General features: G+C 52.6%; 2 protein-coding genes across 4 annotated transcripts in view; both read left to right on the top strand.

Moving 5' to 3' along the window:
• Nucleotides 1-15,771, top strand: part of LOC136994727 (class I histocompatibility antigen, F10 alpha chain-like) — a 37,000-nt gene that overhangs the window by 7,065 nt on the left and 14,164 nt on the right. The gene's annotated exons all lie outside the window — the stretch shown is intronic.
• On the top strand, nucleotides 9,983-12,121 carry LOC106488455 (C-type lectin domain family 2 member E-like). Of its 3 annotated transcripts, XM_067313819.1 has the most exons (6): nucleotides 9,983-10,231; nucleotides 10,352-10,447; nucleotides 10,673-10,860; nucleotides 11,186-11,286; nucleotides 11,440-11,661; nucleotides 12,081-12,121. In XM_067313819.1, the coding sequence occupies exons 1-5, from the start codon at nucleotides 10,036-10,038 to the stop codon at nucleotides 11,561-11,563; spliced, it is 705 nt and encodes a 234-aa protein (XP_067169920.1). In that variant the 5' UTR covers nucleotides 9,983-10,035; the 3' UTR covers nucleotides 11,564-11,661; nucleotides 12,081-12,121. The 3 variants fall into 3 exon arrangements, with proteins under 3 accessions (XP_067169920.1, XP_067169918.1, XP_067169919.1); XM_067313817.1 differs by having other exon boundaries at nucleotides 9,983-10,447; XM_067313818.1 differs by lacking the exon at nucleotides 12,081-12,121 and having other exon boundaries at nucleotides 9,983-10,447; nucleotides 11,440-11,988.

Genomic DNA, 15,771 nt, shown 5'->3' with positions numbered 1-15,771 from the left:
CTGGATGGTCTTGTAGATTGACGGCATCTGTCGTGGTCAACAAGAGGCAACATCCCAACGGCAACTTACAGATGCCGGCGTTCTAACCTCTTGAGGGGACGATAGAAAGGCATGATATCACCATCAGGAAGAACTAGAGCAGTGGCTCCTGGACCATCTGCTTGTTATGGAAAATGAGGCTCGCTGGCCACCATAACAGGCTCCAACCCTAGATTCCCACTGAGGCAGAAGTTCAAAGTCAGATTGGAGAGAAATAAAATTTAATGACACACGTGCAGTAATTACAGCTCAAGGTGGGGGCCTCCACAGAGGGACCCCGCACAAGGACAGCCCTGGGCAATTATACCCTTACAATCTAAGTTCACCACCCCTCAAGAAATAGTTCGAACCAATAGTAATAATTAGGTTTGGGGTCTTCCCCTTCTCCATTGGGTTCCTTCGTTGTCTCTAGCCAGGCTGCTGCTTTTCTTAGCTTCAAGATTGCTACTCCTGCTGTCCGTGTAACTTCTTCATCTCTCTGGCTTGAACCGGCTCTGGGGCCCCCTTTTACTTACCCAGGTAAAAGTTCAATGTATCTAGATGAAAGGTCACAGCTTGCGGCCTAAGGCTTCAGCAAATTTAGCTACTAACGCTAAGCAAGTTATGCTGAGCGATCAACTCTAGACCGCTTCAATCCAATATTCTCTAACAGTCCTCCCTTTGTTTTTATTAAGCATCCCTGCTAATATGCAGGTCCTTACCTCTCTTCGCTGCTTGGGTTAATGCTATTAGTTCTGCCCCTTGAGCGCTTACAGATGGAGATAAGGGATTAGCCTCAAGTACCGCAGAGTCTGCTGACAGCATAACCTGAATGGTGTTTTCCATCCAAAACATAGGCTGATCCATTTGTAAACAGAACTAAGTCCGGGTTTCCCAAAGGTTCATCTTGGAGATCCTCCCGGGGGCTTGCTCGAGCTGACAACCACCTGTTCACAGGAATGATGAGGCTCTCCATCTTCAGGTAGGGGCAATAGTGTCGCTGGATTTAAGGTGTTGCAGCAGCTCTTTGAGGTCACATTATCTGCATGTAGTATTATTAGTTCCTAGCCGTGAGCTCTCTGTGGGGACAGTGCTTGAGTAGTGTATTGTTTCAATAACAGTTCTACCTCATGTGGCACATAGGCAGTCATTGGGTGACCCAAAACTACAGGTCATGTTTTTTCAATAAGGGCTGCTGTAGCTGTTATCACTCTGATGCATCCTGGAGTGCCTTTGGTTACTGCCTCTAGCTGGGTGGAGTAGTAGGCCACTGGCCTACGGTGAGGACCTAGTTTTTGACCGAGTACTCCACTTGCTACTCCCTGTCCTTCAGGAACAAATCATTCAAATGGCTTACGATAATCTGGTGGTCCTAGAGCCGGGGCTGAGACCAATGCCCTTTTTACAGATGTGAAAGCTTTCTCTTTTCCTGGATGCCAGGTCAAAGGCTCTGTCTCCTCCTTCTTTGTTGCCTGCACCAAAGGTCTGGTAAATTCTCCCAACCCGAGAACCCATGGTCGGCAAAATCCTACAGCTCCTAAAAATCCCCTGAGTTGCTTTTTTGTTCTAGGACGGGGCATATCAAGAATTGTCTTTACTCCTTCGGGATCAATTAATCTGTGCCCTTCCTTCAAGATGAACCGCAAATATTCTACCTCTTGTTGACACAGCTGGAGCTTGAACGGAGATGCTCAATGCCCTTTCTCTGCAAGAGCATTTCATAGAGAAACATGTCAAACATGTCTCTTAATCTTTATTTGCTAATAACAAATCATCCACATATTGTATTAACACTGAACGTCCTGGAAGTTCGATATCTGCAAGATCATTTTTAAGTATATGCGAAAAAATAGTCGGAGACCCAGTAAATCCCTGTGGTAGCCTAGTCCAGGTCAATCGTTGTCCCTTCCAAGTGAAGGCAAAAAGATCTTGGCTGTCCTCAGCTACCGCTATACTAAAAAAGGCTGCCGGTAAATCAATCACAGTAAAATAAGTTGCCCAATGGGGTATCTGTACTAATATAGTTGACATGTCAGGAACTACTGGATGTGGAGCAATTACATGTTGGTTTATAACTCTTAGGTCTTGTACAAACCGATACTCTGGATCGCCATCAGAATCCTGCCTATTCTTTTTCACTGGCAGAATTGGAGTGTTGTATGGGGATTCACAAACTCTGAGGATACCCAACTTTAAATAGCGAACAATTTGCTTTTGCATACTCTTGTCCGCTTCCTTTGGGATAGGGTATTGTTTAACCACGGGAGGTAATCCCCCCTTTGTTTTGATGGAGACTGCACTAGCTGATTTCAATAGTCCAACATCCATTCCTGAAGAGCTCCATAACTTTCCAGGAACTGATTCTAAACCTGTTGGAAGTTGCAGATTAGTTGACTCTGGTTCTGGTGTCTCAGCCAAAACACACGAGCCCTTTATTATTAATTTCATCCCTTCCGGCTGTAAGCAGATCTGAGTGTCCAAGGCTTGTAAGAGATCTCTCCCTAAAAGACAAAAGGGTGAATCCATGAAAATTATGAAACGTCCCCATATTCCTTTAGCTCCAAGAGTGAGCAATAAGGGCTTAGTTAATGTCCATTCGCCTTTTCCCATTACTCCCTGTATTGTTATTTTAGCTGATGACTTACATCCTCTAAGGCTCAAAATTCAGAAGGGAAAGGGTAGCTCCAGTATCCACTAAGAAGGGAATCTCTTGACCTTCTATATTTGCCATTATCTGCCCCCTGAAATCCAAATCTATATCCATGAATTCACCCCAGTTCCCACAATATTTTCTGGGTCTCCCATCTCCTGTCATTGTGCACTGGCTGGGAATTGCCTGGTGTCATTCCCAGTACTCGACTGTCTCAGGCTGTCCCCTCTATTCCTGGGCACGCGGGGCTTCACAGAATCACAGAATCACAGAATCGCTGAGGTTGGAAGGGACCTCTGGAGATCATCTAGTCCAAACCCCCTGCTCAAGCAGGGTCACCTAGAGCACATTGCACAGGATTGCATCCAGGCGCGTTTTGAATATCTCCAGAGAAGGAGACTCCACCACCTCTCGGGGCAACCTGTTCCAGTGCTCTGTCACCCTCACAGTGAAAAAGTTTTTCCTCATGTTAAGATGGAAGTGTCTGTGTTTCACTTTGTGCCCATTGCCTCGCGTCCTGTCGCTGGGCACCACTGAAAAGAGTCTGGTCCCATCCTCTCGACACCCTCCCTTCAGATACTTGTACACGTTGATAAGATCTCCTCTCAGCCTTCTCTTCTCCAAGCTAAACAGGCCCAGCTCTCTCAGCCTTTCCTCATAAGAGAGATGCTCCAGTCCCCTAATCATCTTTGTAGCCCTTCGCTGGACTTGCTCCAGTAGTGCCACATCCCTCTTGTGCTGGGGAGCCCAGAACTGGACGCAGTACTCCAGATGTGGCCTCACCAGGGCTGAATAGAGGGGGAGAATAACCTCCCTTGACCTGCTGGCAACACTCTTCCTGATGCACCCCAGGAGACCATTGGCCTTCTTGGCCACAAGGGCACATTGCTGCCTCATGCTTAACTTGGTGTCCACCAGCACTCCCATGTCCTTCTCCGCACAGCTGCTTTCCAGCAGGTCAACCCCCAACCTGTACTGGTGCATGGGGTTATTCTTCCCCAGGTGCAGGACCCTGCACTTCCCTTTGCTGAACTTCATGAGGTTCCTCTCTGCCCACCTCTCCAGCCTGTCCAAGTCTCTTTGAATGGCAGCACAGCCCTCTGGCGTATCAGCCACTCCTCCCAGTTTTGTATTGTCAGCAAACTTGCTGAGGGTGCACTCCGTCCCTTCATCCAGGTCATTGATGAAGAAGTTGAACAAGACTGGGCCCAGTCCTGACCCCTGGAGGACACCGCTAGCTACAGGCCTCCAACTAGACTCTGTGCCGCTGAGCACAACTCTCTGAGCTCTGCCATTCAGCCACTTCTCAATCCACCTCACTGTCCACTCATCTAGCCCACACTTCCTGAGCTTCCCTAGGAGGATGCTATGGGAGACAGTGTCGAAAGCCTTGCTGAAGTCTAGGTAGACAACATCCACTGCTCTCCCCTCATCTACCCAGCCAGTCATTCCATCATAGAAGGCTATCAGATTGGTTAGGCATGATTTCCCCTTGGTGAAGCCATGCTGAAGACTCCTGATCACCTTCTTTTCCTCCACATGCTTGGAGATGGCTTCCAGGATGAGCTGCTGCATCACCTTTGCAGGGATGGAGGTGAGGCTGACTGGCCTGTAGTTCCCTCGGTCCTCCTTCTTGCCCTTTTTGAAGACTGGGGTGACATTGGCTTTCTTCCAGTCCTCAGGCACCTCTCCTGTTCTCCATGACCTTTCAAAGATGATGGAGAGTGGCTTAGCAATAATGCCTGCCAGCTCCCTCAGCACTCGTGGGTGCATCCCATCAGGGCCCATGGATTTGTGGGTGTCAAGTTTGCTTAAATGATCTCTAACCCACTCCTCCTCCACCAAGGGAAAGTCTTCCTCTCTCCAGACTTTCTCTCTTGCCTCCAGGATCTGGGGTTCCTGAGGGCTGGCCTGAGCAGTAAAGACTGAAGCAAAGAAGGCATTCAGTAACTCTGCCTTCTCTGCATCCTTCGTCACCAGGACACCCACCCCATTCAGCAGCGAGCCCACATTTTCCCTAGTCTTCCTCTTGCTACTGATGTATTTGAAGAAGCCCTTCTTGCTGTCCTTGACATCTCTAGCCAGATTTAATTCCAAACGGGCCTTAGCCTTCCTCGTTGCATCCCTGCATACTCTGACAACATTCCTATATTCCTCCCAAGTGGCCTGGCCCCCTTTCCACTTTCTGTATACTTCCTTCTTCTGGTTGAGTTTTGCCAGGAGCTCCTTGCTCATCCATGCAGGTCTCCTGCCTCCTTTGCTTCACTTCCTACTCATAGGGATGCACCACTCTTGAGCCTGGAGGAAGTGATGTTTGAATATTAACCAGCCCTCTTGAACACTCCTTCCTTCTAGGGCCCTCACCCATGGGATTCCTCCAAGTAGGTCCCTGAAGAGGCCAAACTTTGCTCTCCTGAATTCCAGGGTTGCGATCCTACTTGGTGCCCTGCTGCCTCCTCGCAGGATCCTGAACTCCACCATCTCATGGTCACTGCAGCCAAGGCAGCCCCCAACCTTCACATCTTCCACCAGTCCTTCTTTGTTTGTTAGTACGAGGTCCAGCAGCACACCTCTCCTTGTTGGCTCCTCCACCACCTGTGTCAAGAAGTTGTCACCAATGCTCTGCAGGAACCTCCAGGACTGTTTGTGCCTAGCTGTGTTGTCTTTCCAGCAGATATCGGGGTGGTTGAAGTCCCCCATGAGAACCAGGGCCTGGGATCGTGAGGCTACTTCCAGCTGTCTGTAGAAGGCCTCATCGACTTCCTCTTCCTGATCAGGTGGCCTGTAGTAAACACCCACAACAGTGTCACCCATGCTAGCCTGCCCTTGAATCCTTACCCATAAGCTCTCCACTCGCTCTTCATCCACCCCTAGGCACAGCTCCATACATTCCAGTTGCTCTCTCACATCAAGAGCAACTCCAGCACCTCGCTTTCCTGGCCTGTCTTTCCTAAAAAGCACGTAGCCATCCATGACAGCACTCCAGTCATGCGAGCTATCCCACCATGTCTCTGTAATGGCAATGAGATCATGGCCCTGCGACCGCACACATATCTCTAGTTCTTCCTGTTTGTTCCCCAAGCTGTGTGCATTGGTGTACAGGCATTTCACTGGGCATTGCCGCTTCCAGTGCCCTTGTTCCCCACAAGAATGGCAATAATCATTAACTCCTAAGCGTACAATATGTTTGCTTTGATTCCGTCTATCTCCTCTGGCCCTTATTCACCCCCTTCCTCTAGTTTCTTTCAACCTGTCTCTTAACACAGCTGCTAACACACTCACATCCTCTTTCTTTTGTCGTCTCTTTTCTTTCACCTTCTCTTCATCTCAACCGTTATATACAAATGTGGCTAAACGTACTATTTTGTCCATAGACTTCCCTGGCCAGTCAGAAACATGTTTAGAAAAATACTTTTTAATGTCCGAGGCCGTTTGATCCACAAATGTGGAAACTAGTAGAGGCCTGTTAGCCTCGGCTTCTGGGTCTATCCCCCCTCCAAACATTCGGATTTGTTAAAATAGTCTAGAAAGGAAAGCTGAGGGCTGCTCCTCAGGTTGTTGCTGACACTCCCTTATTTTAGACGAATTCGCACTCTTTTGTCCAGCCAAACGTACAGCTTCTTCTAACCCTTGTCTGGCTAATTGCAACTACCTGTAATCTGCCTCTACATTATAATTCCACCCGGGGTCCACAGCCGGCCAAGCTATTCAAGCAGCCAGAGCACCCCCCTGTTCTGCCCAACAATGGTTTGCATCCAGAATTGAGTGAGTGAACAAGGCTTCATGGAGCATTTGCACCTCCCCCCAGGCAGGATTATATGCCTGCAGCATTCCTCGTACAATCTGTAACACTTTCTCGGGATCTCCCCTAAGCCTAGGAGTTTGTTGATTCCATGCAATTCCATCTTGGGGCTGTCCCCAGGGTCAGTAAATTCGTGTTGTAGCCACCCGAGGTGCCCCGTCCGGACCTGGCGGGGACACTCCTGGCACGGGAATGACATGCAAAGGGGCTTGAAAGGCAGCAGTGGAAGGCAAGGAAGGGTATAGAGAAGCTGAATCAGAGAAGGACGATAGGGTGGAGCAGTTTCCACAAGCATTTTAGCAGCTGCACTACTTTCAGCATTCTGAGAAAAAAAATTTCTTTCTTTTCTAGGTGCCTCTTTTCGTCTAGCAAATGCCCAACTGTCCCATACATACCAATAATCCATTTGCCTGGGGAACCTATCCTCCAAATGGTGACGCAGGAAAGTTAACTCCTGATGATCAAAGGTCCGCTGCAGCGGCCATCGTTCCGCCAGGTTACCAGCCTTTGTCAGGAACGGCCAATCCTCCTGACATAGTTGGATCAACCTTTTTTTTCTTAGGTTCTTGGTACCATCAATCTTACTCTAGTTTTGCAAAATTTCAGCTAAGGGTGTCCCCTTTTCTATGCCAAACTTATTTCCCATATTGAGTTCCTGAAAAGTGCCTCTTCTGCTGATCAGGCAGCGCACTTCCTTATAATATACCCTCTCCCCCCTCCCTTTTTTTTTGTCCTAAGCAACACCAGAATTTAAATTTTCATTACCCCCTGCAGCTGGTGTGATCTCTCTCTCCCTCTCTCTCTCACTCTCTCTCTCCCAGTGCCTCCTGTTGCCAAAGATGCCAGGTTGAACTCACCTGATGGCACCAGACGATCGTTTGAAGACGAGAGGCCCCGATACTGGTCGCCTAGGGTCCCATCTGGGTGGCCAAACTGTTATGGACAATGAGGCTCGCCGGCCACCATAACAGGCTCTGACCCTAGGTTCCCGCTGAGGCAGACTTTTGAAGTCAGATGGGAGAGAAATAAAATTTAATGACACACGTGCGGTAATTACAGCTCGAGCTGGGGGCCTCCGCAGAGGGACCCCGTTGGGACAAATCCCTGGGTAATGATACCCTTCCAGCCTAGTGTCCACCCCATAGTTCTGAACCAGTCATAATAGTAGAGGTTGGGGTCTTCCAGCTCCCAGCTGCTCCTTTCCGTAGTTTCCAGGTGGGTTCTTCACTTCTTATGGCACTTCTGCATAGGTGTCTGTGGGGGGATGCTCCCAGCTTCCCCCCCTCCTCCATACACATCTGGTGCCGGTTACAAGTAGCCTGATTTCCTGTGTTTTACACTCCAAAATGGAGGATGTGGAAACTTTGAGATAAGGCCTGCTTGGGTGCCTGGACCTTGAGAAACAAAAGCCTCCTCTCACCGCCGGGGCAGTGTTAATGGCGGTGGTCAGGTGTCGAGCGAGTGAAGGGTTAACAGGACTGAAAAAGTCTGCTAACTAAGGAGTCTGCATGGACCTGCAGGGAGGGAGTAAGCGATACGGATGTGTTGTGGTCTTGCCTCGCTAGCGGAGTCCTTCCAAACAGACAAACAGCCCTGTTGTTATGAAACTCACAGGAGTCAGCGAAAACAGTATTTGCCCAGAGTCCCAGCCATATAAAAAAGGAGACTTGGATACTAAAGACCGTCTCAAAAGTATTATTATGAGCCCACGTGTTCAGGACTGTCTCCTCCTCATCAGGACCTTGGGAGACAACACTTCCTTTCAGGGCTGGAGCCCCACTGCGGCCTGGAATTGCCTCCTTCTTACCCCAGCTATGGGATCTCTCCTTGGGACCCCACTGCCAGAGTCAAGCAGTCATTGGCAGTTGTTCAAACTCCTTTCTTCAGTGCTGAAGAGCACTTGAGGCAGCTAGCCTGCCATTGGGGGGGTTCGGCCACCCCCCGCCCCATGGCCATGGGTGTGATGGTCATAACAAGGACGGAGGAGCTGGGGACTGCGACTGCGCGAAGAGAAGTGCAACTGTGATGACGCCACTTCCACCTTCCCGTAAAGGGTATAAATAGTTGGCCCCGGAACCCGTCCTTGGCTCTTTGCGGGTGACAGCGGGCCGGCCAACTTCCGGAAGCCCTCAGGACGGGGACCCTCCTGCAGTTACTGCCCTGGGATTGAGGGCACGTTGGCTGCCGAGGCAACGCATGGGTAAGGTCAACCAGAACTGCTTTGACTAGTTCATTCCTTTGGGTAGTTACAATTAGTATAAAGTAGCTAGCTTTGTCTGTTTACTAAGTAGTTACCTTTTTACTTATATCTAGGTGAATGTCCACAGCTTGCAGCCTAAGGCTTCAGCAAATTTAGCTACTAACGCTAAGCAAGTTCTGCTGAGAGATTAATTCTAGACAGCTTCAGTCCAATATTCTTTAACAAGAGCGAAACGGCTCCGTGGAGGAGAAGGGAGGAGACAGAGCCGCTGTCGCTTCCCACCCAGAGGCACTGGGAAAAAGGGTGGGGGAAGGCAGCACCGCTGCATGTCGGGTCGCTGCCGGTGCCCGCCAGGCTCGTGGAGGCCCATCCCAAGGCAGAGCCTTTCTAGGGAAGAAGGGAATCTGCCGGGCAGGGGCCAAATGGGGCAGTATCGGGCCCCGCAACATGGCGCCGGCGGCTGAGGAGGGCGGTTTCTGATCAGAAGCTGCTGTGCTGTGAGGTGGGGTGGTCGCTCTCTGTGATTGGCTGTAGCGGCCGTCCCTCAGCGGCTGTGGGCAGTGATTGGGCGAGGCACGGCGGGGGGAGGGGGGGTGGTACGAGGCCCTGTGGTGCAGCAGAACCCCCTGAGAGAAGAGAAACTGTGGCTGCTCACGCCCTGCCTCCTGGCGGGTTTTGTTCCATTATATTTTGTTTCCTTTTTTGTTTGGTTGGTTGGTTGGTTGGTTGGTTGGTTGGTTGGTTTTCCCCCCCCCCCATATCTGTTCCTCCCAAAGGCACCTTGCTCCTTCTGTTGCCCTGCGCCTGTGTTTTCTCGGCCACCTCCTGTCAGAGCTCTTCTGCCTCCCTCCCGGCATCCCGTCAAGCGTTTGCTCTTTCCCGGCACGCACTGGGCGAGCAATGGGGTTTTCTTTTCCTTTGCCACCCTGCTGGACTGGGGCGCCCTTCTTCCAAGGTGGCCCCGTCAGCCTGACGTGAGGGTCGCGGTGGTGGGGTGAGGCCCTTTCCGGGTGCTGGGGTGGCCCCATGGGGCAGAGCTGGGAGCGGGTCTGGAGCGGCTGAGCGCCCAGTGGTGGGGAGGGAGCCGGGCACATCCAGGAGGTGCTGGGCTGGGGGGGCGAGGGCTGATCTCTGTCCTCGCTGACCCTGTGTTTTTGTCCCTGGGGCCGATCGTGGCATAGTAGCAAGAGCTTCGTGGCCAGTGCTGAGAGCCAAGGAGCCTGGAGCGTGTGTGTGGCGGCAGCGCTGCGTCCCCCCTGGCTGGCAGCAGTCCTTGAATCCCAGACAGCGCCTGCCGGGATGCTGCCAGAGCTGCAGTGAGCGACGAGGTCGGAGCCTGCCCTTGCGAAGGCTTCGCCAGCACCAATGAGTGATCCAGCGCCGGAACCTCTGGACCACGTGCTGTTAGCCCCTGAATCTGTGACTGGTGTAAGGCAAGAGCAGAACAGGTCCTGCTTCACTGAAGAAGTCCAAGAGCAGACCCTGGACGAACCGGGGTCCCCCGGCAGAGTTGGGCGTGGGTCTGCTGTGTTGGCAGGCACGAAGAAGAGGGTGCTGATGGGTGAGTCCAAGGTGTGGGGCGCGGAGAGGGGCCGGTGTCCCTCTGGCAGTGTCCCCGCTGGCCTGCTGCCTGCTCTGGGACAGCCGCATCTCCGCTGTGAGCGGCTTTTTGTTCCTCCAGGCAACCTGTGCAGACCCCGTCGATGGCACCTCCCAGTGCTGGCTGTGAGCATGGCCCTAAATGTCGTTCTGCTCGTTTGCATTGCTGTAGTGGCAGGTAAGGGAATGGACAGCTGTGCAGCGTTGGTGTGGAGCTGCCTGTGTGCGTACGTGGCCGTCCCTGCGTGGGTGCTGGGGGTCTCCGGGGGAAGGAGAGGGGAGCAGGAAGCCCGGCTGCAGCTCGGGATCTCAGCGGGGGCCCAGGAGCGGAGCTGCGGGTGGGGGCGGCCAGGGGGCTGCGTTGCAGAGGGAGACATCTCACCACCTTCCCGTCCCCCTGCAGCAAGCCGGCGTAGCAACCCCCAAACTGCTGGCGCTGCCACCGCTGTGCTGGGCTGCCATGATGAATGGATCGGGTACCGCGAGATGTGCTACTACCTCTCACAGGAGCAGGGGAGCTGGGACTCGAGCCAGCATGTCTGCTCCTTGCTGGGGGCCTCGCTGGCTGTGCTGAAGCGGGAGTGGGAAGTGGTGAGTGCGTGGGGCACCGCGGGAGCGGGGGGCGGCCGCGGAGGGGCGCTGGGTCAGGCAGAGGGGCTGGCGGGGCCGGAGCCACAGACGCCACCCCCCGAGCGAAGCAGAGCTGCAGCGAGGGAGGGGGAGCCTTAGCGCGGCAGGCATTTTCCTTTGGGAATGTTGTGGGCTGGGTTGGAATCCCCTTTTCTTGCCGGTGGAGCCGTTCCACGGGTCCGGGCAGGTGGCAGTTCCCGGCAGAGCAGGGCAGCGAGTGCCGGGGGTCTGGCGGAGCCCGGGACTGGCAGCAGCTTGTGACCATTTGCCCCTCTTTCCCTCGCAGCATTTCCTCAGGCAGCTCAAAGGCTCCGCTGACTGCTGGTTGGGGCTGCACAGGCGGGACGGGCTCCTGGTGTGGGCGGACAGCACCGTCTACAATGAAACGTGAGCCCTGGGGCACTGTGCCATGAGCTGGGGGCCGGTGGCGACCCTGTGTGCCACCTCTGCCTGGGGCTGTTGCTCGCCACCAGCCTCACTTCCCTCCCGGTGCTCGAGGGCATCGCGACTCACCTGGCGTCCCCTTTCCTTGCTCCACAGGTTCCCGGTTCATGGCCAAGGAGCCTGCGCCTACATTAGCAACGATGCCATCACCAGTTCCAGCTGCTCCCAGCTCAGGCCTTATATCTGCAGCATGGCGCTGCCTCCGATCGGCCTGCTCTGACCAAGGTGGGAATGCTGCCTTCGGAGCAGGCGAGGCTGCCCCAGCAAGGCTGCCCTCCAGTGCACTCACTGGGTCTCCAAGAGTCTTAACACGCTGATGTGGGAGAATGGTTAAGCGAGAGAGGGCATGATCTCTTAGAAGTGAGCAATCCTGCCTTCATGATGAAGGGAGGATCCCACGGCTATGTGAACTGTCCTTGAGCATTCCTAGACCATTACAGAAGGGGAAGGCAAGTAGTGGTAAACAAGTAAAGGAGGGGGATGACAAGCCCCTCCACGTGAACAGCAACTTTGCACCAATCGTGTATTCGCTTTAGGCACGTGAACAGACTGTAAACCAATCATACAGCTATTGCTAGTGCATGCTTATTGCTTGTCTATATATACTCTGTGTAAGCTCTAATAAAGGGAGAACGACCATACTCATATTGAGACTCATCATTACTCCAGGTCCGTCCCCCCACTCCGGCATCTGGTAGCAGAGGATGGTTTATTTCCGTGACTACCGACACGCTGAGTCGAGAATTCTCTGCTTAACTCTTTATTGCAGGGGAGTGAGCAGCTCAAGCTGGGTGCGGCCTGGACTGTCTCCACCTGGACCTTGAGAAACAAAAGCCTCCTCTCACCACTGGGGCAGTGTTAATGGCGGTGGTCAGGACTGTCTCCTGCTCATCAGGACCTTGGGAGACAACACCACCTTTCAGGGCTGGGGGCTCCCATTGCAGCCTGGAATTGCCTCCTTCTTACCCCAGCTATGGGATCTCTCCTTGGGACCCCACTGCGAGAGTCAAGCAGTCGTTGGCAGTCGTTCAAACTCCTTTCTTCAGTGCTGAAGAGCGTTCGAGGCAGCTAGCCTGCCATTGGTGGGGTTCGGCCACCCCCCGCCCCATGGCCGTGGGTGCTGTTATGGAAAATTAAGCTCACTGGCCACCATAACAGGCTCCGACCCTAGGTTCCCACAGAAGTTTGAAGTCAGATATATAAATATATTAAAATAATATAAATATATAAAAATAATTTTTAATGACATGTATGCAGTAATTACAGCTCGAGCTGGGGGCCTCCGCAGAGGGACCACGCACAAGGACAGCCCTGCGCAATTATACCCTTACAATCTGAGTTCCCCACCCCTCATGCAAGAGTTCGGACCAATAGTCATATTCAGATCTGGGGTCTTCCCCTTCTCCATTGGGTTCCTTCACTGTCTCTAGGCAGGCTGCTGCTTTTCTTATTTGCAAGTGTGCAGCTTCTGCTCTCGGTTGGAACTTCTTCATCTTCCAGGCTTGAACCAGCTCCGGGGCCCTCTTTCACCTACCTAGGTAATATCTAGGAGAAAGTTTACAGCTTGCAGCCTAAGGCTTCAGCAAATTTAGCTACTAACGCTAAGCAAGTTATGCTAAGCAATTAATTCTGGACTTCTTCAGTCCGATAGTCTCTAACATGCCAGAACAGCGCCAGGCCGCTTTTCCTTTTGAGGAGTTAGTATCCACACACTGGCTAAAGAGTGTGTTGAGGGTGTTTGCTGAACTTGAGGCACTCCGGCACTGTGGATCAGAATTCCTTGCAGTATCGGTGTTCCCTGTGAGACGTTTGCTGGCGCAGATACGGATACCTGGAAAGATAAATCTGGAGAAGAGGTCAGTGAGAGTGGGGCTATTTGAACAGGTATCAAAGGTGTGAAAAGCCATATGCACTGTGAAGGGCAGGCAAGGCTTAAGTGTAAGCTTATAACTCTTTGTTCAGTAATCATACGTTGCTCAGATGTATAGAATTCTACCTCCCCGGAGGCGAGTATGCAGGGCGCAATCCCCCTTCCATTACGGATATCTGAGCAGGGGTTGCTAGAGCCGGTTTGGCTTGTACTCGCTCATAGGGAGTAAGCATTCCAACACACCTGTTGTTAAGCATAAACAGCGCTTGTGGGAGCATGCTCACCCACCCCCTTGACGTTCGCGTGGTGCTAAGTATTTGGATTTGTTCTTTTAGCAGGCCATTCATTCTCTCTATTAATCCACTAGCTGGAGGGTGGTACGGTACATGCAAGAGCCAGGTGATCCCCAAGTCCTTTGCCCATTCTTGTACTACATGGCCTGCAAAGTGGGTACTGTGGTCACTCTGTATTTCTTCTGGTATACTGTAAGTACACATGAGTTGCTCTAAGCCCTGTACAGGAGAGGACTGATTCGCATGGGAGGTAGGATATGCATATATAAGGCCTGGGTAAGTGTCTGCAGCAGTCAATATATACTTTCATCCCTGTGAGGGGGGTAACGGGCCGACATAATCTACTTGCTGGGTTGTAAAGGGTTGTTCGCCCCTCTTGATGCGGCCATATGTGCTGGTGAAAGGCACTTTTGTTAGCTTCATACAAACGGGACAGTTGACACATGCTGCCTTATACCAGCGTAGCACTAACATGGGATGGCCTGGTGATAGATCCCAAGCCTGAGCTGTGATGGGGCCATGATGCCCTGATCGTTCATGCGCTTGCCAAGCTTGCTTTAACTCTGAGGGAGTTGCCATCTGGTCGACTGCTGTATTATGCTGAGTTTCGAGGGTCTCCTGCTTCTGATGGGCATCAACATGTCGCACAGACACAGCTATAGCTTGCACAGTGTCCCAAATCCTTTCCCACAAGGGGCTCCCCCAGAGTTCCTTATCATGTATCTTCCACTGTGCGGTGGCCCATGTTGGTAACCAGGTGGGCCCTGACGGGATCATGCATCACCCATGCCTGAATGGGGATGGGGGTGTATACAGTGTGGAGGGCCATGACAGGGTTAAACTGGTGGAAAGTTGCAAGTAGCAAGCAACAGGAGTCTCAGACAAACGTATCCAAGGACACACTGGTGCAGCTGGAAATGATGCATCCTGAGAAAGTACAGATAAACTAGCAGAAGCCAGTGGGAACCAAGGTTAAGGGCAAGACAGCTTTGCTAAATAAGTAGCAAGGTACAAGGCATGACCGCTGCGTGTGTGATCGGTGCTATGATTGGCTACCTGTGACATAATCTGTATGAACCACCAATCAAGGGTCAAAGCGCCGCATGCCTGTACCTATAAGATGGGCAAATTGCTGAATAAAGTTGGAATTGAATCTGCATTCTGTGAGTGCATATGATTCTTTCCCGTCACTCCCGTGGACCGCGACATCTGGTGACCCCGACGTGATACCGCGAACGACGTGATACCGCGAAGGAGAAGCCGGCTTTGCTAAGAGTTCGAGTAACGGGAGTGGATACCGCCCGGTAGGCTCGTGCCCGGGGAAAACGAGCCTGGCCGTCCGAAGAAAGACGGGAAAAAGAAAAGTCGTAGCTACGCAACTCTTCTGACCGGTGAGTCAGGCGCCCTTGTGAGGTGGCGGGCGGTATGGGAAACGCTGTATCAGCGGTAGAAAAGGCCATGTTGGAGAAACTGTTACAAGTGGCAGCACAAACAGAGCGACAGGTGGAGCGCCAGGCGCTGGTGGACTTGCTGTGGTGGGGAAGGCGGCGTGGTTTGTTACAGGAGTCCAGCCAGGTCTTTAGCGCGGAAGCCTGGAAGGAGGTTGGGAAGGAACTGTGGGAATCCATCCAAAACGGAGAAAAAGAGGCCAGGCATCTGGCCAAAACATATCGAGACGTGCGGCTCATGATCGAACAGCTGCACGGGGAGGCACAGGCGACCGCCGCCATACGGAGGGCGCTGCAGGCGGAGCCCCCTGCGGCGGCACTTTCGCCGGGGAATGAGGACGAGGGAGCGGAGTACGCGGTGCCCGTCTTTGATACACCATCCTCGGGGGGACCCTCGGTGACAGATGAGCCCTCCCTGCCGTGTGCGGCACCTCTCTCTAAGCTAGAGCGGGAGGCTTGGGGGACTGGCACAGGATATGAGGACTTGCCACCGTACAAGAAAGGGGACGTTGCTGACGCCTTTGCCGCCCCCCCTGAGCCGTCCGCTCCCCCCATGGAAGTGGATCCGGCCGCTGTGCCATTACCTGAGGAGGAAAGCGTTGATCTGACTGAATATTCAAAAAAAATGGAGGAACTGTTGGAGGAAATGAGGAGGTTGGATAGAGGGTTGAAAAAGGCGCATGTGAGGGAGGCGTATAAGAAGGCGCATCAGGCCATAGTGGACGGCCTGAAAGCGGTTGAGGAACGGTTCTCTGGGGATCCTGCCGGCGGATCCCAGGAGAACCAAGAGATCGCCCCCAGAGACTGGGTGATTACC

Source organism: Apteryx mantelli, chromosome 32 (genome assembly GCF_036417845.1).
Source record: "Apteryx mantelli isolate bAptMan1 chromosome 32, bAptMan1.hap1, whole genome shotgun sequence".
NCBI lineage: Eukaryota > Metazoa > Chordata > Aves > Apterygiformes > Apterygidae > Apteryx > Apteryx mantelli.
Note: the sequence above shows the minus strand (reverse complement) of the source record. Positions and strands in the feature narration are given on the sequence as shown.